The 27,144-nt window shown below is 38.6% G+C and overlaps 1 protein-coding gene across 6 annotated transcripts in view; it reads right to left on the bottom strand.

Annotated features, from left to right (window-relative positions):
• LOC147233451 (histone deacetylase 4-like) overlaps positions 1-27,144 on the bottom strand; it is a 67,828-nt gene that overhangs the window by 2,293 nt on the left and 38,391 nt on the right. For 5 of the 6 annotated variants that reach the window (XM_086148288.1, XM_086148290.1, XM_086148287.1 and 2 more), the window contains 20 exons: positions 26,384-26,507; positions 24,876-24,994; positions 18,874-19,002; positions 18,612-18,721; positions 17,887-18,021; positions 17,603-17,795; positions 13,371-13,594; positions 9,005-9,223; positions 7,767-7,965; positions 5,477-5,610; positions 5,233-5,335; positions 5,103-5,149; positions 4,411-4,518; positions 3,521-3,576; positions 3,168-3,255; positions 2,913-3,032; positions 2,266-2,363; positions 707-825; positions 335-468; positions 121-205 (listed from right to left, as the gene is read on the bottom strand). In XM_086148288.1, coding sequence (XP_086004414.1) covers positions 121-205; positions 335-468; positions 707-825; positions 2,266-2,363; positions 2,913-3,032; positions 3,168-3,255; positions 3,521-3,576; positions 4,411-4,518; positions 5,103-5,149; positions 5,233-5,335; positions 5,477-5,610; positions 7,767-7,965; positions 9,005-9,223; positions 13,371-13,594; positions 17,603-17,795; positions 17,887-18,021; positions 18,612-18,721; positions 18,874-19,002; positions 24,876-24,994; positions 26,384-26,507 — 2,544 coding nt within the window. The remainder of the gene's footprint in view (positions 1-120; positions 206-334; positions 469-706; positions 826-2,265; positions 2,364-2,912; positions 3,033-3,167; positions 3,256-3,520; positions 3,577-4,410; positions 4,519-5,102; positions 5,150-5,232; positions 5,336-5,476; positions 5,611-7,766; positions 7,966-9,004; positions 9,224-13,370; positions 13,595-17,602; positions 17,796-17,886; positions 18,022-18,611; positions 18,722-18,873; positions 19,003-24,875; positions 24,995-26,383; positions 26,508-27,144) is intronic. The other variant, XM_086148286.1, reaches the window with a different exon arrangement.

Below are 27,144 nucleotides of genomic sequence, written 5' to 3'. Positions count from 1 at the left end.
GTGTTGGTTTGGTTTTTGCTAATTTACTAAAGGTCAATGAGTACTTCATCAAAAAAAGCTTTTGATGACTTTTTGCTGTGGGACTTGAGTGAATTAATGAAAGCAGGTTGTGTAACTCACTGTGGGTTTCTAAAACTTTCTCCAAGGAATGAACAGCATTGGGGTTGGGTCTCTGCTCAAGCACAGCCTTGGGCAATGGGTCAAGCTGCACACCACACACACACACACACACACGCACACCCACACAGACCCAAAATTTAAAATCAAACAGTTCTTAAGTTCAAGAAGTTAGTTTGGGTCCTGCCAAAACATGTCGGCAGAGCGACCCCCGTACCTCCTGGCCAAGCAGAGCGGCCACACAGGCCTCTGAGGCGTCACAGATGGCTGTCAGGTCGTGACCTCCTTCGAGAGCCAGGACCACCCGCCCCCCAGCGAGGGTCATCAGCTGCCTGGTTAGATAGCCAAAGCCTGAAGAGAGTTAAGATGTCTCTTACTTGTCCATCGACTGGATTTTCATGTGGTTCTTGTACGAGTATTTATAAAATGACTGATAATTGTAATTGAAGTTAAAAGTTGGTGAATCAAATGAGAGCATTTACAGTGTTTCGTGGCTGGTAAGACCAATTCGAGCAGTTAAAAACATTTTTAGCCGTGCCTGGTTATTCAACGGAGATAAGAAATACATTTTAGTTAAACTATAACCTACATTTTGATGTTAAGGTGTAGCCACCAAGTGGCGGAGGATGTCCTTCCACGGCGTCAAAGCCAGACGAGACCAGCACAATGTCTGGAGCAAACTCATTGGCAATGGGCATCACCACTGACCTGGAAGAGTGAGGGAGGGCTCATATTGTGAAATTGGAGACACTGAGACAGCCTACAGTTGCCAATGGTGCAAGGTTGTTGTATTTTGTAAAGATGGCATAGCTTTTTGAGGCAAACTGTCTTAATGAATTCTGAACGACAGATAAATTAGCCTTGATTCGTGTTCAATTTTGGTAGTTTCCTGTTTATTACAGATCAGGACAAGGGCTAAATAATTAAAGAATAAATGATACTCTATCGATTATGTTGGTATTTTTTTTTCACTTTTGTATGTCCTGGTGAGAAAGTGCATTTGTGTGGTAACTTAAATATATGTAATTTCATTTGAAGTTGTTGGTCAGAAAAAATACATGGTGATGGTGAGGGCTGAATAAAATATTGTTATATACCGAATATCTAACTAACTATGACTACCGTAACTATATAATCATTTGATTTTTTATTTGCTCTTATTAAAAATATCAAAAAATTCTTGAAGTCAGACAATTATCAGTGCACATTAAAAGCACATGGATATTGCCAGGAGTAATACTAAAGGGATAAATAAACTTTGCAAATGAGCAAAATGACTGTCATAATCATCTTGAAATGGAAAAACAGTTAGAATGAATCCAGAATGACCAAGAAATTACATGAAAGTTAATTTGGAGTATAGTTTTCAATGATGTTGAAATACTGAAATTACAAGTTACATAATTCACACTTCAGTGACTGAATAGCTCATGTGAATGAAGAGTATTCTGTGTTCAATTTATTCCATAATGGCCGGTCCAATGGGTGACTTAATCTTTTTGTCAGAACATTGAATCATTAATCACAGATAAGGCTAGAAATGTCTTGAATGAAAATAATGCATCAAACTGAAAGCAAAACTAGGCTTGTTAACATTTGTGAAAGAACTACTCCATTATGATAATCGAGTCACGAGCAACTTAAAGTTCCACTTTGTGCAGCAGATGCTGCTGTTGGCCCTTTACGAGATTTTTTTCTGTTACATAAAAAAAACATTTGAAACTGTAAAGACTAAAACATGCCTGTGATTTAGTTTGTATTGACACTGCATGGTTACAGATGTTTTCCTTGGAATATATCACCAGAAAAAAACAGAAATTAACAGAATGTTTTGAAGACCTCAGTACTATATTTAAGTAAATAAAATTTAAAAAGGGCTTATATCAATATGTTTTTCATTCAATGGAATGGACTATTTCTGTGGGTGCAGGTGGCACAAAACAAATATAAACATTGCTGCATTTTACGAGACTCTCTGTCTTTAAAAAATTGTCCCTGAAATTTGCAAACTGGTAGAGACGCTTCTAAAAACATTGGCTTGGTATCTCTATCTGGTCTGAGTTTGTTTTAGATTAAAGCTGGAGGTCAAAAAAGTAGATAAACGCAACGGATGCAACAGATTATTGTTACCCATTGCTGGAAAGGTACCTGAAGGCAGCCAGATACTCTGCATCCCCCATAGGGGGATCCAAGCCTCCAGCAAAGGCAACATTGACATTGAACCCAACTCCAGGACCACTGCCCACCTGCAGAGGGAAGCAAATTCACATAAAACATATAAAATCTTCAAAATAACAGTGCTTTTTGCTGTAAGAAAAACTTTCTTTTATTATTGTATCTGATAGAGGTAGTCTTTGGCCACAGACCAACTGAGATAAACCGATAACACAAAATCTTGTCACTGTTTGAAGAGTTAGAGCATGAATATCCCATTATTTACAAAAAAAAACCCACAATATTTTTCACAAAATGTATCTGTGTCTATGTTTAGATATTATATACAATTCGATTTGTAAAGCTAACTCCTTGCAGGAAATTTCAACAAAATAACTGGTGTTTGGTCACTGTTGACCATCTACAATTGGGGTTTTATCAGTGCTCATGTTTACATTTGCAATGGTTTGACAAAAATAAGCACAAAGCGTCTGGATAGAGTGGTAAATGATCGGTATATCAGATTGTCAATTTTTTTTCAGCAGAAATCCCTGCTTTATACGTCAAGCTGATATCAAAATCTTTTTAGGTCCATCTCTGATCTGTAAGCTGGTTGTTGCAGAGTACCATATACCCCTTACCTCGTCAGGCGCACCACTGCCAGGGAAGAAATTGCCATCGTCATAGCGATGAATAGACAGATACAGAACATTGGGGTCGTCATAAAATGCTTGTTGAGTTCCATTGCCATGGTGAACATCCTAAAGAGCAGGTAGTGCACAAGATAATAAATCACAAATCTTGCTATGCAAAACACAGAAAAATCCACAGTGAATATGAAATGGGACGGACTGTGTGATGTCACAAGACAGACAGACATTGTTCGGGAGACAGACCCAGTCCACAATGAGGATCTTGTTGACGTTGAGTCTCTGCTGCAGCAGTTTGGCTGCGATGGCCACAGAGTTGAAGTAGCAGAAGCCCCTGGAACAGCGGTAGAGGAACTGCTGCTTGTTATGAAGTTTAACAGTGCCAAAGAACTTTCCTCCTCCATTTTCATGCTTTTATAATGTATTGTTAAGGGATATGAAAAATAATTAAAGCCCATTCCTGAGACTTCTGGCATAATAAAAGAACTCTGCTTAATTTGCAAATACACCAAATGGTTTATCCCACTCTTGTCCCTTTCAGCTCTGGTATTTCCAGATTAAATGTCTCCAATACAGTGCGGTGATGGTCGTGGCCTTACATGGGAGTGCTTTCTTCGGCGTGATGTCCAGGAGGGCGGACCACAGCAAAACCATTCTGGAGGGGAAAGACAAGAAGCATGTCTGCCATGTCAGCCAGGGACGAGCTGATCAACTGTCAGTGATTACAGTGTTTTTACTAAGTTCTAGAAAAGCACAACTGAAAATAAGACCAGTTAGATAAACACGGTCAACATAAATAAGGATGTCTGTGACCCTTAAAATACTTCTAAGAATGAAGACCAGCCTGATAACAGGGAATTCAACCCCCTGAAAGGTTCTATAAAACAATAAAATATGATCTGATATTTGAGTGATTTATATCAGTAATTTGATATTTTGCTATGTTTCTCAGAAATTCTGTCTTAGAAATTTGCATTAACTTTTTGCTTTTTTTTTAAGTAAGTTAATTTTTTTAGCAAATGTCGAAATTTTTTCACAAACCTTTACACCTGTTTAAGGTAATTCCTTCTTTACTTTTTCACTTCATCTCAAAATAGATAAATCCTGATTACAGCCAAACTATCAAGAATTACTTTGATTATACAACTTTTAATTTAATTCAACACACTGATGGGCATACAAATCGGAAACTGCTTCACTAAACTTATTATGGACAGAATCATTTGCACAAGGACACTATTTATATATTTGTATATTTGAGTTTGAGGAGAGGCCATTTCTTGACAATAATCCCTTTGTCAATAAAAAATTATGAAAATATTAGAAAAGATTCAACAATAACATAAATGTCAAAAATAGTATAAGGCAGAAATAACCACAGAGTGATAATAAAAAATGATGAAACAATATAAAACGTGTACTGTTCAGCTGCGCGATGTGGTGATGTAATAAAGAGATAATGGAAAGGTATGTATCATCCTGTCATCACCTTCAGTTCCCCCGTCGCCACTTTGAAGACCAGCTCCACGACGGAGCCGACGGCAAGACGAGCCGCACTGGAGGAGTGGACCTCATTCCAAATGGTGTCACTGTCCACCTGCAGAAAAGTGAAAAATGGAAAGGAACAGTTATGTGCTATTCTTCTCTTTCTGTATGTTTTTTGTATTAAATGTGTTTCCAGCATAATGAGGATTAGTTCAAACCCATTCACTGTTGAAATGAAAAGCAATTTCAAAGCATTTAAATAAATGCAATGTGACATTGCAATCATAACAGTATATACATTTTATTATTTATCACTCTACTTATTTATACTTGTTTTGAGTACTTCATGGTTTCCTGTTCATTTTCTGATCAATTTAATTTGTACTTTTCTTGTACATTTTTTTTAAATTTAAGTTCTTCCTGTGCAGAATTGAATGACATTTCTTTCTCATCTTGAGATACAGTGTTTGATTTCTTGAAACCTTGGGAAAGACAAAAAATAACATTACTGGGCAATAGCTAGATGAAGACATAAAGATATTCATTAAAATGTTCAAAATAGGAACAAGAATATGATGCAATATCACAGTGAGATGATATCCCATCCACTTTAATTTAGTGCCAAGCTCCACTATAAGGATGAATAAATCAAATTTAAGTGCTATATCACTTTGCCGTTGTTTGAGTGTTACTTACCCCTACCCCTCCACAAGGCAGTCGTACAAACATGGGTGTGATGGAACCTGTTTGAGAACATGTCAATACATAAAGCACAGGCGTTAACAGTAGATGAATAATGCTGCTGCTGCTTCATGTGCAAACTTACAATCAAGTTTCTGTCGGAGAGGATTGGTTCCATACAACAGGACGTGGGCTTCAGAGTGAACTGTCTGCAATTCTTCCAGGGTGGCCTTCCTCCCACGGATGCACTGCACGCACACGCACAAACACACGCACACACACATACACACACACATACACACACACACACACACACAACGGAAGTCAAACCTTATAAGCCTTTACTACATGGAGTCATGAGCAGAATGGAAATATAATTTCCACAGTACCTCACACTGTGCCCTGAGCCCTGTCTCCTGCAGCCGGGACCAAATGCTCTGGATCCGTCCTGCATGCTCTGGATGACTGTTGGTGTTACCGCACATACACTGGTGCTTTTGCATTAGAGAATCGTACACAAGGCCTGAGAAGAGAAAATGCAATAATAATTTAAAAAAAAGTTAAGGTATTAAATAGATCCCTTAATTGACTAGTTTTATGTTCTCTGACGGATATAATGGCAACAGAATATTTATTGGATGCTACATGTTTATGGATCAATGGCCAGGGTGTAAAGATCTGATTGGTTGTGTTTTTAATAAACCCCCAACCGGACACAACTGCTGACTAAAAATCCTTGACAGATGTGCCCTCTGAGTTTCTTGGCAGATTATGATCAATGATAGCTATGCTTCTTAAAAAGTGAAGATTTTTACCCGCCAAATAGACAACTATCTCAGCAAGCAGGTTGGTTGCTTATCTCAGGTTTGAGTTTGAACACTTGAAGCAATAAGTGCTATGTATAAAAAAAAAAACTTGAAGCTCTGACATGAACACCCTGGTGAAAACTTGGCTTTCTCTCCGCTTTTGGAAGTGGGTGGGAATGAAGTGAGCCAAACTTTAAAAATAGCAATAGATACAGTGCATGTAACACATGTAAATCATAGTGGACATACAATACACCAATCAACACTGAAGTAAAAGAAAATCCGAATCTATTACCCTAAGAAGAGCAATTTAATCCCTGTTTTTTGTTTTTTCATCTTTGTTCTGAATTTGATATCTGAAAAAAGATGAAGATTAGTAGAAAACAAGTTCTGGAAAACTTTAAAATGCAGGTTAGCTGAGAACACAACACTAATTTTTGGCCAGTTGGCCTTCTACTGGGATGGAATTTTAGCTTAAAGTTAAAAAAGAAATAATATCCATTTTTTTTCTGTTTTCTCAAAGAAAGAAAAACAAAGATTCCAATAAGCATTCTACACACTGTAAATATGTACATACAGCATCATCAAAAATATAGATACAACAAGTAGGGTTCAAATGAATATGAGCATAAAGATTACATAATAAAATCATGCAGTATCAAGAATATATTCCAGTACAGAAACTTGAGGTACAGATTTCACTGTCTTTGCTGGCTATTGTTAATAAAAGTGGAGGTACTTGGTCCTCCAGGTGCCATGTTCGGGTTCTATATCTGGCTTGTGATTGTTTGTACTTAAAGAAGCTGTTATGTATATGGACATAGAAAAAGGTTTAACATCCTGTTGTAGCTACTGGACTTTATTTAAGATGTTTTGCATCTCATGCCAGTGGGCTCTTTGCTACAGAAAATTGTGATATTATTTTCCTGCAGGAATTTGATATTAAAAGAAGTATTATACAGCACTGGGGTTTAATAATTATTTATCTTTTATTAATCCCTCATTGAGAAATTCGTTCTCTGCAATTAACCCATCATGGATGGGATCAGTGTCTTGCTCAACAACACTTCAACACACTGGGAGGAGCTGGAAATTGAACCGGGACTGTTCAGTTCCAAAGATGATTGCTCTACCTCCTGCGCCACACCACCCCCAAACACACTTTTAACCTTTAAAATTCTCAATATTTATTCCACAAGCCACAAAAAGCTTGATAACGGCCAGTGAGACCTTGGTCACATATTTAAGATGACAACATCGATCACAACATTCATCCATCCATCTTCCTCCAGCACTCAGGGTCACGGGGGATGCTGGAGCCAGCTGTCATTGTGCCACCATGCCGCCCAGCATTACAACAGCATGAGTAAACTTTCTGTAGTTATGGAAATATCTTTGTCTCCATCATGTTATTACACTGACCATACTGTTGGTTGTTCTCACCTTTGGCTGCAAGTCAGTATTTTGGTCTTTGGTCTCTAACATTCTCCAATATTTTATGACCTTCTTTGAGCTGCCCTTTGACCTCTTCAAGTCCTTCCTATAGTAATCCCACTTTTAAGCATTCTATGCTTTCCTCCTTACATTGCTAATTCCTTTGCAGACTGCTCCCACTCAATGGAAAGAGAGATTCCCAAATTGTGGGTCCCTTATGTTCCAGTCACCTCTGTGGATAGTGGGGGTTGTTACTGTTTGTCACTGTTATTTTTGGGGTCACAGGCGGAACAGTTTGGGAATCCCTGGGATAGAGTATTAAAAAAGGCAAAATCTTTTCTCTCAGAAATTAAATTTAAATCTCAAAGAGGATTTCCAAAGCACTGCTGAAAACAAGTACGGGGAGAAATGACAGTTAAAGAGGATGCGGAGGTTTGACCTGTGGTGAAACGAGGCTTGACGGGCGGGTCAGGTGCCGGCACACTGATAGGGAAGGAGGAGGCTGAAGCTGGAGATGACTGGGCCCGGGACAGAGGGCGGTGTCCAGGAAAGGGGATCGACAAGCCGGCAGCCTCCATGGAGGCCTGATAATTTCTCAGCTGGTGAATCCGCTGCTGCTCCAATAACAGAGCCTGCTGCTTTTGCGTGCGCGCACACACACGCAACCACAAACACACAAATCAATTATTAACATTAATACCTCAAAACGTATTTCAAAAGTTGCTTCTGATGTAGCTACCCTGAGCCAAAATGCATGGCTTAAACATGATAGTCAAAGGAAATGATCAACCTTCAATTACCTGTCTGCATCTGAGCAGCAACGGATGGATTGAGTATTCTTTCAATCTTTTGATTTCACCAGTTATTCCATGAGTCGTCACGTAATGAGCCTTTCAATGCTGCCGGATTCATGAGATCCAGGTTCAAAGGACAATCCATCTTCTAGGCTTTGATTTATTCATTTTTATACTGCACTAAAAGTGCTTCAGCCAAACAGCCTCACTTTAAAATGTTAAACACGGGTGGCAACTTCTGAGGAGTTTGGCAGAGAGTTTAGATTCTTTAGCACTGAATAACTGGAAAGATAATTTTGCCCTACCCCTGAGTACCAGTAGAATTGAATGGTGACAGAATCACTATTTTTTAAAACTGCTCACCTAATGCTGTTGTGTAGCAAACCATATGGTATGGTAACAATCAACAGTCATCAAAGCTGCAATTTAAGTGTCATGATTGTGATTTACAAAAGAAAAGAGGAAAAAAAAGGCGACAATAACATCAATATCTTGATGAACATGTTGTTCCTTTTTTAAACATTTTTTTACTACAATTTTAATCCTAATTTCCCCAAACTAACATCATAGTTCAGACCTTGATTCATTATATACATCGAATGGTATGCTTTTGTGAAGTTCTCAATTGAAATTAAGAGAATATTTTCATAATTTTCCAGTGCTTTTTCTCAATTTCCAGCTAGTTTCTGTGATACTAATATTGGTCAAATTGCGTTCAGAAGTTTCATGATGTGCTTTCGTACACTTTCTTTTATAAGAGTGTGTCTGCATGTGGTTCAGACCACTATCGACTATGTAGTACTTTAATGATTTCATCAAGGGTATTCTTGAATGCCGTGTCTGAGAAGCTATTTCAGCGTTATAAACTTTCCCCATGCTTTACCTGTCTGAAGAGAAGCTCCTGCTCAGCCTGCCTCTCTCGCTCCCTGTGCTGCTGCAGAGCCTCCTCCTGGAGCTCCTGAGGATCAGGAGGTTCCTGCTTGATAGTGACCCCAGGCGGCAGACTGCCACCATCCTGGTGCTCCCTCAGCTCCTCCTCAGTCTCCTCTGGGTGGCTCTGGTGCTGGCGACTCACAGGCGACTCACTGGGCTTAGCCATCATCTGTACAACACAGAGGGAGGGTAACATTGCTTCTATGTGAAATTTGTCTCACAATGAAACAGCAGGATGTGACAAATCCTCTCAAACGTGTGTCACTGGATTCAGAGTGGCAGCAGACAAGCAGGCATGCTCTGTGTTGAATCAAATTCTCAGTAAATCACTCTTTTCTCTGAAGCATTCTCCTTTTAACAAGCTTAATTTGGATTATGCAGTCAGACTGGTGTCTTGCTCGTATCAAATCTATCCGTTGTAATTGAATATGAGTGGCCGCTCCACCGGCTGTACTCCTGAGCACCGTGTCTCGTCAAACACTCCCTGTTGCGCTGCTCTTCATTGACTCACTCTGGGCCTGCTGTTTAATAGTGATTCACTCGTCTAATTATTCACTACCGCTGACATGAACCATTGAAAGTGACATTGAGGGCTGTGGGAAAAGCTCAACTTTGTTGTGTTTTTTTTTATGAAATGACGACAAGCAGCAACAGACTGAATACTCAAGAATGGGTTCCAGTTATAGGTATATGAGTGTGTGTTTGTGAAGGTTTGGGTGTGTTTTCCCTAGCTGTGAGCCTCTGGGTTCCGTGGCTCTGAGCCAGAGGATGGCATTGCATTCACTTGCATTCACTAGCTCACTACTCTTCACCCCTCACCTCACTCCCCAATGTTATTTCCTTTACATCCAAAAGAAAAAGCTTCCTTCTCTTACCTTTTAAACCCCTTAAAACTTCCACCCATTCTCTTTTCTACTTTCTATGTTTTTTTCAGGACTGCTAGGAGCTAAAATAAAAGATAGTATAAGTATTCAAAGCCATATATTCTCATCTTATAACAACTGTATCACACACTGCCAATTTGTAAGCTCTGGATGAATAAAAAAGCTTTGCGGTTAGGGTAAACTTTTAAAAAGCGATTTTTAGAAATTTCATTTCAGCCTGAAATTCATCCAGATTACAGTATTAAAATGACTGCGTGTCTCCCTTATTGATTATGTCTACATGACTTCTGTAAAAAAAAAAAAAAAAGAATGTTGGTCTAGAAGCCCTGATGCCTTCTCGATAATGCAATGGTAAGAATTTTTAGAATTTAGAATTGGCAGAAACCTTGACTACATTGTTGAAGTTAAGTTTATAATAAATATGATTTAGTTTTCTCCTTCAACGGCAGCTCAAGTCAAGAATAATTGATCTCTACAGCAGAGAATCAGTTGTTTTTTCTAATTCTTAAAGTTGAAGTCAAAGAGAAATCAGCTGCTGTCAGTCTTAATGTCAATATTAATACGCTGGACTTTCGAAGTCTTTAGTCAAAGTCTGAAGAAGATATTTTAACCTCAGTCTGTCCACGCCCTTCAAGTAGAGCAACATAAATACAAAAATATGTATATATGTTTAATTCATTAATAAATCTATTCATGACAGATGAGCTGTCCCTGCCCTTCACATGAGTGATTGTGTCCCACAAAACCTCTATGGAGCCATATGTTTAACTGAGAGCACAGAACAGCCCCTCAATTTCTTTTCACGAAGTCAACACATTCCTGTCATGGGCATGGAGTAAGATTCATCAACAAAAGGAACGACAGACTATACCTCAAATACAAGATTATTAGAAAATACTTTTGGGGACGAAAATATTTGGGGGGAAAATTGGTAATTGTTAGGAGACTCCGAGCTAACACTATGTCTGCAACTTTTTAAATTTGCTTCATGATGTCAAACTTGGCTTGGTTAATATTATTCAAGTGTGGAACTATTTTGGGGTCTGTTCAAATACATTTGGCAAGAGAGAAGCGTGCAATGTGTTTCGAATGTGCAGTGTCAGTGTGTGCATCTATCTGTATGAGAGCATCTGTGTCTGAATTTGAAAATGGTATTACTGGTAAGACTACTGGCCCTCAAGCAAGGCATTTAAGTCCAAATTGCTCCTGATGAGCTGACTGGCGACCTCCACAACCAAATCAAATTTGGTTGGAACCAAATAAAATGCAATACATAAGTAGCAAATGACCTGATTGAAGTCAAATGTTGATTTATTTTCTGCAACAATGCCGCAAAATTTAAACCTTTACTTTGATTTATTCTGATTGAATAAAGAAATTCTGTTTTGAATTAAAACCTTTATTTTCTCTTGTCAAAATCGGTCCTTGGACTGCCACAGGCTGTTATTGAGATGTTTGTGTGAAAAGCAACCACTCGAGAGGTCTGAAACATACGAAAGGAGTGAGGATGCGTAGAGCGGAGGAGGCGGAGGGGAGGAAATCCCTCGTTCGTCCACCCACCTCTCCTCCAGCAAGTCCTCCACTCGAATAGGTAAAGCCACCCAGAGCAGTGGCTGCTTGCCTCCACCGTGACCATTTAAGGCAAGGGTTTCCGCTCAGTTGCCATGGCAGCATACAGTTACCTCAAAGCCCATGGCAACTGTTTCGGCCGCAGTCACACACATACTTGGATGCAAACATTGCAAGGCAAATGCACACTCTGCTTTTTCATGATAACCCATACCTGCCTCCGCCTACTCCAGGAGAAAAATACTACAGAGGGAGAAGCATACGGTAGAATGGAAATGGCAGAAGACTTCACTCACAGGCTATGTTGCCACCCACACAAACAAGTCCACAATGGCACGTTTATGGCTGACTGTGGCTTATAGCCCTAATTAATGATCAGTTCATTACAAACTTAACTGGCATCTGCACCTGACCCCATCAAATGCCTTTATAATTTGGTTAGTGACAAATTGTAAAATATGTTTTAAGTTATTTGTTTTTTTAAATTCAATTTTGGAAAAATTACATTCTTTTGTCTTTCAAATCTTATTTTGCATTCAAAAAAAGAATGATAATAAGCAGAGTTAAGGCTTCAAATTGGAAACAAAGGCACATTTGCAAAAATCAATATTTTTCAAATTATCTCAGAAGAAATGGGACATCGTGAAGTAACTGAGTACGTATCCACCATGAGAAGTATCAGACACAGCTGTACCGATCCGGGGATCAATTGGTGCCAGGCAGCCCAAGAAATAATTGATTATTTCCATTGGATTTATTATCTGTGTCTGAGTCAATCTTTATTTTGAAAAATCTTTCATTTTGAAAAATTATAGGATTCTCTCGGTTACATCTTGAGTGCCAAAAATCTAACCCACAAGCTATCAAAATGAGTATAAAACAGACATCTTTGGAAAGTTTCTTTTCTGAGGGGAAGAGACAGAATAAGAGCCTACAACTTCCAAGAAAATGAAAGCTTTTAACAGACAATACCAGGAGTTCTACTTGAAATATGAATCTATCGCAACAGGTGGTTCCCACAGACCAAGCCCGCTCTGCATAATATGCAGCAACCAACTCACGAATGAGGCAAAGAAGCCTTCTATATACTCATGTTATGTTGTTGGCGCAATGTCACGAGGAAGCTGCTAATAAAGTTGCATATGAGTACACAGTGGATCATGTTTATTATATTCGCAATATAAACAATCTACATGTAAACACCCACACACACACCCAGTCTGTGGTAAAATTGTCAAGTGTTGACCAGTCAATGATACTAAAAATGTTGGGGACCACTGATCAAAGCTATTATATTTTAATCAAAATATTTTTCGAAATCTTTTTGTTTTCAAACTTTCTTCTTGGTAATATTCTTGTTTTTTGTCAGTTTCTTGCAGATATCTTTAGTAATTTTGGACCGCGTTTTAGGTAATTCTTTGATAGCTATTTCTACTAGTACATCTTCTAACGATAGTAATTTTTATACAGACAATTTATTCAGATGCTTCAGGAACATTAAAAGGCTGTTCTGTCTTTTAAAGGTCATTGGAGTATAAAAGTATATGAAAAAGTATATGAAAATGTTTAAAATGAGTAGTTTGCAGGCTTGAAGGAAACTGGCATTGGATAAGTAAGACAGGAGGCCTTGAATGAGAATGAAGATGATGCAGAGGAGAGGGTAGAAGACTATTTGCTGTGGTGAAGCCAGAAGACTGCTAAATGAGTATTGTTCCCAACTGCTTAACAAGGGAGCATCTCAGATATGTATGATATGGACACAAATACATACATAAATATATATACACACACACACACCCACACACACACACACACACACACGCATATATATGTTGACACCCAGTATCTCTGCTTCTGTCTCACCTTGTTGAGGTGGAGTTGCTGCTGCTGGAACTGTTGCTTGTGCTTCTCCAGGAACTGTTGGTGCTGCTGCTGGACGACGAGCTGCTGCAGGGCCAGGGCCTGGGCATGGGCCTGGGCAGCGGTCCCCTGGGGAAGTGGGGCAGACTGGGTCCGCCCTAGTGGCCGATGCTGCCTCTGCAGCTTGGCCATGGAAGATGCCGATGTCATGGTCAAACCACTCACTCCTGAAGCACAGGGGAGAGGGAAGCATTAGCGAAAAGAGGAGATATGAAATCCAAGACGCCATGATGGATCCTCATGTACCTCAGGAGAGCTTTCTTTCCTGTTGGACGCTGCACATGAAAATAGGATATGTTGTTTCCATTCAACATTTTAATGATTCCACAACAGACTGATTTCAGCTTTGCCTTAAACTATTTAGAATTCAACCTTAAAAACTTCAACATTCATTGAATCAATTTTTGGTGCTGATACTGCAGTATAAACTGATATATATCTTTCAGCTGCTCACAATATCATGAAACTGAATACAATATTCATGACTCAAGTGCTCGTAAAATGTAATGTCAGACATTCTTTTTGTGTCAGTCAGATGTCAGACATGCTTCATTTTATGTTGGAATTCAAATCCGACTGATGTAAAAATCGCAAAAGAGATGCATGGGCATTTGGAAGAGGTTGGATTTGGTTAGATAAAAGCATAAAAACAATTTATGCATAATACAGTATTTTTAATTAGGAGGTTGATATTGGACGGTAAATATATACAATAAACTGATCACATCCCCATGCCAACAGACTGATATATTGATGGGGTTCTAAATTACAGAGAGACTTTGCTGCCTCCATATCATTACAATATAAGTGATATATACAGTATTCACTGAACGCCACTCAAGATTACTGCAGATCTGAATCCAGCTGCAGTTGCAATTACGCAGTTTTCTTTCGCGGATAAGTCAGGATTTAGAATATCTGCTGCTAATAAATATTACACTGAATATAAATCTAATGGTTATACTGCATCACGATATTGTTTTCCACGTGTAGAGTTCAGATCATTTTCCTGTCCAAACACAGCGAACAAATGTACATCATTTTTGAAATAATAATCCCTGGAATGTTTGAAATGTGATAGCAAAAACTACAGTTTCATTGATTTTATCACACGTCTTACTATCATGGGATATGTGATGTGATTTACTGGTTTATCTGATATCTGCCTGTCCATAACTAAGCAGATGTCAAGAGTGATATCAATATCGAAGGGCGTCTAAATATTTTGGTATTGATTTGTTCTATACGGTCGTCTGCAATGTTTTGACTAAATCTTGTGAGAGAATCAGATAAGACAAAGCCATATCACAGTGTTGAAGGAAACTCTCCAAGCGATTCATTTCGACACCTTGGAAGAAATGTCAAAAATCACATACTAGTTCAAATGATAGTTCTGTTTAAAAAGTTTTACAGGCAGAAAAGCTTTTCTGTCTTATTGGCTTGAAAATAATAAGACAGTTCAAGTAACTCCGCAATGATCAATCGCAGAGCAACAGATCTGTCCTCATGATTTTAGACACACACGTACTAAAAAAATGAACCTGCATTATATTCTTAATACATTTTTTAATGGAGCAGGACTCAAGATTCATTAACAGATGTATTTGTGAACCAAATATAAACTACCATCTGTGCTGCCATACTGTGACTTTTCTACTTTGATGATATGAGCCAAAAAAAGTGAAGAGCTTAGTGATTTAGCAGTGTATTATCTGGGTGAGAAAAGAAAGAAAACAAAGTTAAACAAACCTGGGAATGATCTGAGATGCTCCCTTGTTAAGCAGTTGGGAACATTACTCATTTAACAGTCTTTTCAAACTGTGGGAACAAGGTCGTTTTGCACGTATAACACAAAGTAGATCTGGAAAGAGCATAACTCATGGTGAAAGATAAACGCCCTTCTCTGTTTTCTTGCACGAGGAAAAAAAGTCACATCCTTCTAGGTTTCAACTCAGAAAACAAATTTGAAAATTAATTATTTCTGTATTATGTTCATCCATCAAATAGTTTCAAAGCTTCAAATTCCTGTTAACACAACATTTTTTCACAGGTAGGTGTCAAATGCACAAGTCACAACATGTGAATTTGTAAAGCAACTTTCTTGTAAGCCGCTTTGGTTAAAGCATCTGCCAAATGACAGAAATGTAATGTAAAGTGAATTAAAGGGAATTTCGGTGTTGTTAGTACGTGTGCATGCAAACTGCATACAAAGAGAAAACAAGTCCTGGTTCAGAAACAGTTTGTGTAAATAATTCTCATGACTTATTTTTGCTAGGTAGATACTTAAGACTTTATGTCATTGGACTATTGACTCTTCCAAAAAAGAGAGGGAAAATCATCTCAAGACAGCACAAGGGCTTGTTGGCTATTTTTTCTTCAATTTTACAATGTCATCAAGTGTCAATGGTGCCTAGACGTAAAGAGATCAATACCTTTCTATATGGAAAAAAACAAGATCCTTTACTTTTTATTGATATTGACACTATTAATCTCTTTTTGAGTCTGAACTGAGAAGTAATTCATTAAGCGATTTGCCCTTTAAAATTCACTCTTTGCCCCCGGCCTGTGTGTGGGCGCACATACACCCGCATCTCTGTCTAAACTCTGGACACCCAGATACATGCGTCTTTATGTGCGTCACTGCCCATTCACTGCTAATATCTGAAAATAGCAGCAATGTGGTAGTCAATGAGAGAACTGATGGGAAAGGGTGCACAATGCATCCATGTCACACTCCCCTAGCATATTCCAACAAATGAAAGGAGCTCATTAGTTTGAGATAATGAATGGTCGTCTGTCAGTGTGAAGGGGCACACAGTGTATTGTGAACATCATCTCTCTGAATGTGGAAATGTTTTTTTTTCTTTGTGTGTAGGAGTTTTTCTTTTAGTCGCCAGAATGTATCTATGCCAAAGCACTGTGTAACACATTGCTTCTGTTTCTGACACGCGATTTTCTGCATTAAAAGCAGCAGCAGTTTCTCTTGCCCCACAAAAGCCTACAGAAAGGCCCAAAAACACACTTGGTTGGGGGGGGGTTATTCACCTTATCAAATAAAATCAGTAATTACATTGAATGAAAATGTAAAGGCTAAAGATATATCAAGCAACCAGGCAGAACAATTACTACTCAATTGAATATCAAACCAAATCCACTGACAGAAGCAAGATTCAAGATTCAGAGCATTTATTGTCACATGTACAATGTAGAAACGTGTTTCCCTGTACAGTGAAATTCCAAAGCGCATTTGGATATGTGCTGATAGGAAGAGTAAGCAAGAGTAAGAGTAAGCAACCACTACTGCATTTTTCACTCTGACAGCTTCAAATAGTATAGGATTGCATGTAAAAATATAAAAAAGTTCTTTTCTGAATAAATTTAGAGACAGTTCCTGTAACAGCCACATTGGGGATGCAGGCATTCAACTTCGTAAAAATGTCATGCCTCATTCAATTAGTATGTTAGCTTCAATAAAGATACATCATTGGTGTCTCCTCTGGTATGTGAAAGATACAAGGAAGAAATGCAATTTTTACACACACACACACACACACACACACACACACACACACACACATATATATATATATATATATACACATATATATATACACACATGTAGGTGTGTATATGTAAATACATGCATGGAATATATATGGAATTTAGAATACATAGACACACACACGTTTTTTTCTCATTTCAAGACCCAGGTAAAAAAATAGGGAGGGTGCCAGGTTGGGCATAGATGTCTGCTGACATAGTACTGACTCACAAGCACAAAGCAAACTCAAAAAAAGAAACTTAGTTTTCAAGCATTCCAGATGATGTAGCATTAAGTTCAGTGGTTTTTCTTCCCAGAAAAACTATCCTATCAGTTTGTGTTCTTTTTTTTGACTTACCTCTTCATAGTCCAATTATGAGTTTTCACATAACATTCAGGCTCCTTGGGTACGCATGAATGAATGTGAATATTTGCGACTCTACCCACCTGAGTTCAATTGGCTTGGGTTTCATTTTACACCCTGAGTCATTCTGCCACTCATCTAAACTCACACATCTATCAAATCCATTAAACTGTGAACTGAGTGGTTTTCAGGTGTTTTTTATATGCGGTCTTTTTGAAATCAAACCTGACTGTCATTAGACCTCAGTGATGCTTCCATGACTATTCCTACCTGTCACCAGGGGGCTTTGTGCTGGACTCTGGTCCATTAGCACCATGTGTTGGAGGAGCGGACTGTGCCCACTGTGTCCGCCTGTCCCTGCCCCCACCTCTGCCAGGTAGGGGGTCAAATGGCCACCAGAGAGGAAAGGCGGGCTGAGAGAGAGAGCTGGCTGCAGACCTACATCCTGCTGGGCTGAGGTCACCTGGAAAAGAAGGAGGGAGTGACTGTGCTGCTTGTGTAAATTCTAAAATTTAAAATATATTAAGTCAGTCTGGTTTCAGCATCCTCCTTACATTAGAAGCAGCAGTGGCAGTGGCGGTAGCAGGCAACCCCAGTGTAATATTAGGTAAGGATGGCGAGGTGTATAGGGACAGCTGGTTAACGGAACCCCGCTCAGCACCACTGCACAGCCTCTGGGTCACAGATGCCTGGCAAGCACATTGAAATGATTTATCTGTGTTAGCATCCTGAAAAAAGATATGCCAGCTCAGGGACAAACACTGTAGTCACATAAAAATCGGCATGGCCACAGGCCTCCTACACACTGCTGGAGTGCCCCTAATGACTCCCACAAATAGCATCTTCTGGCTCCTCAGCAGTCCTCCTCCTCTGCAAACCCACCATCTGAGTATCACTGCCCTTTTTGCATACTATAGAATGCAAACTTTTGAACACCTAGCGAACAACATAGATGCTTCTCTGACAGCATATGATAAACTTGACAATTTGAATGTCAATATAATCAAAACAACAAACAAATAGGTGACATCGATGGGTATTTTAACCTACTACGTGACTGCGATATTATACTCTATACTGACCAATGACAAAAAGACTTCAAAAATATGTATACATTACAAAAAGAAATTTAAGTTGAAGTAGATTTGTATATATTTTTCATAACTCAGGAAACTGAGATAGATATCTGTTGAAGTCATCAGCTTGTCCAAGGCAGCAGTAGATGTGTTTGTGCTATGCATGTGTGTGTGCATGCATGTGTCATGCATGTGTGTGTTACCTCCGTGCTGTTAGAGACAGAGACAGTGATGCCATTCTCGTTGGGGATGTTGTTAGAGCTGTTATTCGGGGAGCTTGGACCAGAGCCAGGGGCACTGCTACAAGCAGAGTCTGGAACAAACGCACGCACGCACGCACGCACGCACGCACGCACGCACGCACACACACACACACACACACACACACACAAATCAAATGCTCCCAGTCATAAAATGCAAGACAGATGAAAATAAAACTTTCAGCAAACTCTAGAAAGCTGTTACCTGCCATGTCAAGTGAGCGTTTCTTTGCAGAGGTGATGGGACTATCTCTGCGACGCAGCAGCGGACTGCTCCTCCGCTCACTTACTTTCTGCTTAAGCCTGGAACGCAGCTTCAAGTTGGGCTCAGAGGCTGAGAGGAGGATCGAAAGACACAAACCAAACACTGAAGCTTACTGATTCAATCATTCTAACAGCCCTAAACCGCTGGCTTAACATATTATAGCGCACTATGATATCAGCCAGACCAAGGCCGACATCTGCCTGTAACAGATATATCATATAACTAATGTTTGGTATCATTAAACTATCATAGATTATTATATTGGATGTAAAACAGATCAGATTTACAGATCTGATCAGTTTGTTGAAAAATTATTCTCAGCAGTCAGATAGCTGAACTGAATTATTTTTTGGTGATTCTAATGTCTATTTCATTAAAGTTCATTCAGTCAATGTCTAAACTACTTTCCAGCTCTCAGGGTCGTGGTGATGCTGGAACCAATCAAAGCTATCATTGAGCGAGACCACACCAGACCAGATGTCTGTCAATCACAGAGCCACATATAGACATCCAGCCGCTCACTATATCATTCACACCTTTGGGCAATTTAGTTTCGATTAATTTCAATGTATTTTCGGATTGCAGGAGAAACACTATTAAAGTTTTTGTTTTCTCTTCCATTTTAGAAAAGAAGATGCACCTTTTCCATGACTCAAGAATTCCTTATCAAAGCTTATTTCCGTTGCACATTAGTAAGCAATGCAATAATTACAGTCCAGAATTTAGTGGATATAAGTGTGATTGTCAAAAGTGACCCTCAAATACAAATAAAAATTCAGGACGTCAAAATGCATGCATTTGGACATGCAAAAATGCATGCCAACAGTTCACTGTTATGGTGAGACTCTTGAGCTTTTTTTATTCTGCGAAAACACATAACTTCTTTTAAGTCTTGATGCGAGACACCAGCTACCCAGTCATTAAAGTTAAAACTGCTCTGCAGTCTTGGGAGGAATCAATTCAACAGGATGTGAGTTACCTGAGCTAAAGTCTCACAGGTGTTGTGCCTTAACTAGGAGCAGGACACATTGATTTGTGATGGATCACCGTCCCCAGTTCTGCAGTGTTATGAAGCCTGTTTGGTTGACAAACTTACATGCAGCTATCCATTAATGCACAATCCCTCCTACTTAGATCCTTTCTGAACAAGCCAAATTTTGATCCATTTTCCCAAAGACAGCGCAGCTGAGAAGCAATTAGCTCAAATTTGGGAGCCATGTCTGAGGGCCTTTGGGGCTTTTGTGTGTGCTGTCACAGACTTGTGAATGGAGACAGGGAGAAGGGAACGGCATGTCACCTTGGCATGAGTCATAGAGACTAATGCTCTGTTTACTTTGTCCTGCCAATAAACAGCCTTAATAATGTCACTATTCATTATCCATACTTCGCTCATGAAATGGGTGCTGATAGGAATTGCAAAGCATTTAGCCCTATTAAGCTTCATACCTTATTTCTCTTTAAACCTGAAGTGTGGGTCAAAATATTGAGCTTCAGTAGAAGTTCAAACATCACAGATAAATTCTTTTTTGGAAAAAATCATCAGAAAAGAGTATTTTCACATTCTTTGTGACAGATAAAAATACATGTGAGGAACCAAGGGGGTGATAACTGAAGTGTGAATGTACAGTATCACAAAGTGGGAGGAACAGCTCGGTCCAGATGGTGTCATAACAAATTTTGATGGAAGGTTGAGAAACTAATGTACTACTGATCAGGATTTTTTAGCTGTTTGATGCAAGTTGAGTTTTTATGTATTCTAGGTTATAAGGAAAGGCAAATTACACACAGGAGAATTTATTTATTATCACAAAAATCATTAGCTAAAAAAGATACACTAAAGTACTAATTTTAGTTACTGGGGGAGAATGTTGCAGCACAATCTTTTTTCTAATTTATTTGTTTGTTTGTTTGTTTAAACCTACCACACTACCACATTTATATCATGATGCCATTTGGGATCTAAAGTGCAGGGGTGAGGTAATCTGAGCCAAAAGATGATTTCCCTCTCGACGATCACACACATTTATGGACGGCTCTGGGGAGCCCTTTTACTCTGTTCTTCAGAAGGATAGGTAAAAGGCTTAAAATAACTTCTATGCTGATAACAAATGCTTTGCACTTGGAACATCCCGTGTTCAGACTTAATTTTTTCATGAAAATTGTCATCTGATTTGACCCAACTTGATTTGTGACTCTTCACTTCACAATGTTCCCTTAAAGCGCTCTCCAGATACTAGAGTAACTCAGAATAATGATGTTGAAATAGAACAGAATTGTAAAACATAAAATGGGATGATCATATTGTGGGAAAATACCAATAGCAATGTTTATAAGACTTTTGGCTAATAACTAATTCTTGTCTTTATTTGATTTGATTTTTTTTATTTGTTGTGTATTTCATAGTTTGAGGCAATAACTAGCTTCAATTAGCTTGTCATATTATCCCTTAATCATTTCTAGTTTGAGGAAATATTATAATAGTGTGTTTAAAGGATACGTAGTGGTGCTCCCTGTAAAAAATCTAGCTGTATGTGTATCCTGGATGATTGGGGTTCTCTAATTTTCTTACCTAGTACAATTGAAAGTAACTTAATTATTTTAGCTTCTATGGATTCATTTACTAATTTCAAGAAAGTTGCCATGTCTTGGTTGCATAGCTTTAGCCTAACATCAGACAGCATAAAAAGCACCAGCATGGCCCGATTCCTGTTGCTTTTTTAAACAACACAATGGAAAATCAAACCTTTGGGTGACATGAACAAACACAAATGCCCATGATATGTAAGCACAAATGGTGCATTGTCAACCATTTAAAAGGGGCCTCATGACTGAGGTGAAAGGCTACGTATTCTATGGGTGACATCCTGTATTTAGAAAGATGCCACTTGGAGGTCATGGGTGAGGGTTTACTGTCTGGTTATTAACCAATGCCATGTACAGTACAGGGCCAGTGAGCCTATGTGCTATTGTACCCATGTGAAGCACGAGCTGCCCCAGTTAGGCTCCAAAAAAACATGTTTGTTCATCAGTGAAAAGACAGGAACACTATGCCTTGCTCTTCTATCAAAGAGCACAGAGAGTTGCAGGACCTCAAACTTTCCCACCCAGTCAACAGCCTTCTGTAGCTTTCAAGTGTTTTTAAGTACATAATCTGTATATGGTGCACTATGTGTTAATTCTCACCCAGAAATGTGCCCTGTTCATTCAAGAATATCCCAGGGACAGGACAACCTTTGGTGAAACTTTTGTTCATGGTTTTTATAAATGTTTATCACAGTAACTATTTCTTAGATCAAATATACCTGTTTTACATAATGTTCTGACAAATAAGACCTACCAAGTTTCACAGAAAACACTTCAAAAAGTTATAATTATTACGAATTATAAATGGTATTGCGATGCGTTGTGACACATGAATTAGGTTGTATTCTATCAGAGGGCCATTACACATTGCCAATACTTTGCCCAACAATGTTTTAAAAATTACATCTTTCCAATTATTTGCCTTAAATTGAAAAAAATAGTCAGAAGTAAAATTATTTTTCACTGAGATAAGCGATAACAACTGTTGAAAAAAAAAAAAGGTCTTAGTTGAGTAGCTAGATCTTAGTAAGATAGAGCTGCTCAATTTAGGTGAACGCTTGCAAATTTCCCCAGCTATCGCAAAGCAGAACATATATGAAGACAAATTCCTGTTAATGTTAGGGATCCACAAAAATACCTCAATCTCCTTTCAAATTTGTAATAACTGATTTTTATGTCATTCTGTTGATGCACAGTTTGAATTGTGTGTTGGTAAGACAATTAGCCATTAACAATTTCTTAACGGTGAAAAGGAGAAGTGGGAGATAGACAAGAGGTTGCTGTTGTTTCCCTTGACAGTTGCTGGTAGACCTGGGTGCCAATCCTCTGCTTTATGGCCAGGCGGTGATATAAAAGAGCCTCTAACCTCTCCCAAGCTGGCATTACCATAAGTAAACCCTGCAAAGCACGTCATCACTGTGGGCAAATATCACAGTGGCACATGGTCTCTGCTCTCAACTGTTGAGCACAATCCCTGGTCTCATATAAATCAAGGGATGAGGTGACACTCCAGAGATGACTTTCTTCTCTCCACTAAATCTCATATCTTTTTTTCTTGTTTTTGTTTTAAAAACTAGAAACATTTCAAGGAATGTGGAATCATTGTACCATGTGTGATTTTAAACAAAATCTAAATGACCTGTGGTCTTGTGTTTATTGGACTGTTTTTTTTAAAAGAAAAAGACATTCTTCAGCTTTAAATCAAACACTGTTGGTCACATAAAAAAGGTATCTTGATGCCACTACCTTCAATTGCGACTATGAAGCATCTTTCTTTAATGTCTCTTTCTCTCCTTTTTAATCTTTTGCTTGTCCCCCTTCCTTCTCTCTATTCCTGCTCTTGCAGGGTGGAATGTGGCTGTGTGGGCCAGTATCAACTGTGATCTATCTGCTGTCGTGGCCAGGAGCCTGTAGGCTCAGAGTCAACAAGGCTTGAGCGTTGGCTGTAGCTGCCTGACGCCGCCCAAAGTGAATAATTGCACTGTAAGACAACCACTGCTTCACTACGCCGCTGCAAACACCGCTTAGACTTCACAGCCATAAAAGCATGAACCCATGCGCGCACACACATGCACACACACACACACACGCACACACACACACACACACACACACACACACACACACACACACACACGCACACACACACACACCTGATTAAAATACACAGCCCAGAGCTCACTTTACTCTGTAAAAATGTTTGTGTGTTAAGCATTTAGTTGGAAAATGTCAAATTTTACACCAGAAAAAAAAAGGTCTTATCAAGCGTAATACTGTATAGCTGTTATGGCAACATCTGTCACATAGAAAAAAAGGTGCATGTTAACAAGATTTAAATGAACTAATTTAATAGTATTTTATTAAACAAGTCCATTTTCAATAAACCAAGGGCTTTAAAGAACAAAATAGGTATTGATGCAAAAATGTATGAAAGTGTAAAATTACATACTGTGTAAAATTAACAGTTGATACACAGGGTTTATGTTGTTAAAGAAGATTGAAGTCTAGCTTTCTGACCTGCAGCTTCCTGTGTAAAGTTTTACCACCTGCAAATTATATTTATTCATAATTAAATTCCTATTAAATTTATAGTGGAATTTGAAAATTTATGTAATGACTTCTGAACAGAAAACCTAAGTGGCAATGATAAACACTCAGTCAATCTTATTTGTGTAGGCGTAAATAGAAATGTTGCTCCGTATTGCTTAACACAAAGCAGATTTGTAAATCAAGAACAACAGTGGGTCATAAAAGGAGCCTCAAGGGATCCCTAAAGGTTTGTGTTGCTATCAGAGCATTTTCGGTACAAACGTTGAATTTCAGCTTAAGCTGCTTCCTAATTTTGCTCTAATATCATGTTGTAATACAAATCAAATGCAACAAAAAAGCCCAGCATCACAAATATATAATAACAGCTGGCAACATGGATTTTGCTGGATGTCACTGACCTTAAATCTGAAACAATCAGAGCAAAGTATAAACAACCCTTCTTTAAAGTTTTGGCTAAAGGGAGAATAACTATTTACGATAAGTATTAAAACAGTGACCTTCACAATCAGGTTCTTTATGAAGGGTAACAAAAGATTTTAGTATAGATCAAATCATATAGATAGGGAAAACAATCCCAATCACTAAATTATTGAACCAGCTACATTTACACCATTCTAGTAGTTAATGCTGGGAGACCTTGACAGGCCTCTGATTTGGTTGACTTTAATAGTGCAGATCTTGGATCTATGCTAGTTGTAAGTACACCAAGAACCCTCTGTTTCATGTATCTGCTACTTTTTGAAGACACAAGAGTTCTTAAGACATAGGTGAAGCAAAAAGGGATTTATGTGTGTGGTTGTTGGATTTACCAGTCTTTCGGAGGGGGAAGTCATCTCTGGGGTTGTAGACTCCCAGGACGGGGTGGTTGTAGGTGGACACACCGGTCTGTGGAGGTGAGCTCTGGTCCAATGAGCTGTGCTGCGTTTTTCTGTCAAAGAAATCAGACACAGTTAAAGTTGCCAACAGCATCACAATTTCCAGTGTGTGTTACAGCCAAATAGCAATAGCTATAACACTGTGGACACGGGACTGATGAGTAATCCTGAGAAAGTAACTAGCTTCATGGTCTATAATAGATCTGTACGATTAAACCATCATGCAAATCTCCTGGCGAGGAGGAAGGCATGTGATGCCATCTGTTCACTGCTTACAGAATAAGGTGGTGTTTGAAGGCAAAGTTAAGCTGAGTTGGTTTGTTCCAAATGCATGTTCCCAAAGAAGTGGGTGTTCATGCTTTACTTTTGAAAACTCAAAGTAAGGTTTGTCCAATGCGTAGAGGAAGCATAGCTTCCTCAGTTGGAAGTAAAAGCTTGGAGGTGTTTCATTAGGACACATGCTGAGGTTGTTACATAATTTATTTGGTTATGTATTTGATTTGTATTATTTAAGCTCATTATATGAGCACAAATAAAACCGATAATCATGATGGAGAGCAGCTTGTGGAAGTGGGGTTATTTGTTTAATTTCAAAGCAAAAATGTTGTAGAAAAATTACTTTGAAAATGTCTTTAAAAACTAAAAGGTGGTGGAGAAGGAATACTGTTTCTTTATGTTTTTCTTTCTGTAACGTAGATTTTTTTTGGTATCAAATGCTCAGAATTTTCAAGCAAATACATCTGTCAAGATGAGATATTCTGAAGACAATCTATAACAGATCTGAATTTCAATCTAATTTTTTGCATCCAACAACCAGTGTTAACTCAATGTGTATGATATATTCATTTGCATAATCAATCACATTCTTTATGACCATGTTTATGACCATGTTATTGGTGGTTAGAAAAATAAACAAAGATGAATCACTAACTACAGATACCTTCAAAAGGCTCCAGAGGTACGATAAAAACAGTCAAGGCAGAGCTTTCAACTGAGAGCCCTTATCATCAGGTTCCAATAACCTGCTCTCATGTATTTGTGTCTCTGTGTACATGTGTTAATTCCCTTCTTAGTTTAATAACCGTGCTCGATCCATCTCTCAACTGGGCTTATACACTGTGGCACATGAGGATGAAGTGACACTCACTGACAAATAGACACAAAAATACACTACTCACCACTAGTCAGAGGACTGCCATCTCAACTTCTAATTATTTGAAATTAGGTTCTATTATTGATTATTGCACGGATGTAAAAAAAGAACAGGAGGGATACTGATGAGTTCACCAAAGCCGGATGATGTCCAAACATGAAATTATATCTTTTCTTTCCTTTTCAACGACGTTCTGGTTGATTTATCAGGAGCTGCAGAAGCTAATATTCCATAAACATTCCTCCTCAGTGAATTTATGTTATTGAATCAAACATTAACAGTCTCTCACCGGTACCAGTAGGGTGCATCATTCGGTGGGCCTCCCTGGTTGAGGCTCCGCTGGGCGAGGGCCTTTTTTTTGTTTAGAACAAATTCCTGGAGACGCATCTTGACCTCTGTACTGGCCACGGCACCTGAGGGGGAAGATGCAAACCACAATGAACCAGAGCAGCCGCTGACCACCAATACACAAAAGCAACTTTAAATCTTAAAACAGTCCAAACACAACTTAATCAGATTTCTGCGATACAGTCTAATAATAAGCAGGACACAGGATTTCATTTGAGTCAATAAATCACCTGATACACATTTGTAGAATTTAACATGAATCCAAAACTGTCTGTCGGTAAAATGTCAAACTGGACACAGTAATGATGACGTAAAAATCTGAGCTGGTTTTTAAAAATAACAAGAAAATTGACGAACTACATTTATTTATTTTTATTTATTTATTTTTGTTTAGCTCAGGGGTTTTTGTAAATCTAATTTTTCAAATTACTTTTTTAACATCAGATGATAAACATCACATTCTAGGAGTCAGTTTTTGGACAGTTCATTGCTATTGCAGAAGATAAAGTTCAGGGCCTCGTAATCCTAGATTAATGAAGTTGTTTCAGTCAGCTACTAAAGGAAGTCCGAACAGAATTATGTATCAAGGGATAAATAGATTAGTCATTTCCTCAAGGAGTGTCTAAAAGAGTTTTGGTAGTCTCACAAATCTATTTTCATACAAGAGACAACAGCGAGTATTGGAGGGCTGCATCTTTACTA

Source organism: Fistularia commersonii, chromosome 6 (genome assembly GCF_037954325.1).
Source record: "Fistularia commersonii isolate RoL2024-O1a breed Wild chromosome 6, RoL_Fcom_v1.0, whole genome shotgun sequence".
NCBI lineage: Eukaryota > Metazoa > Chordata > Actinopteri > Syngnathiformes > Fistulariidae > Fistularia > Fistularia commersonii.
The sequence above is the reverse complement of the archived record's forward strand: the minus strand, read 5'-3'. Positions and strand labels throughout refer to the sequence as shown.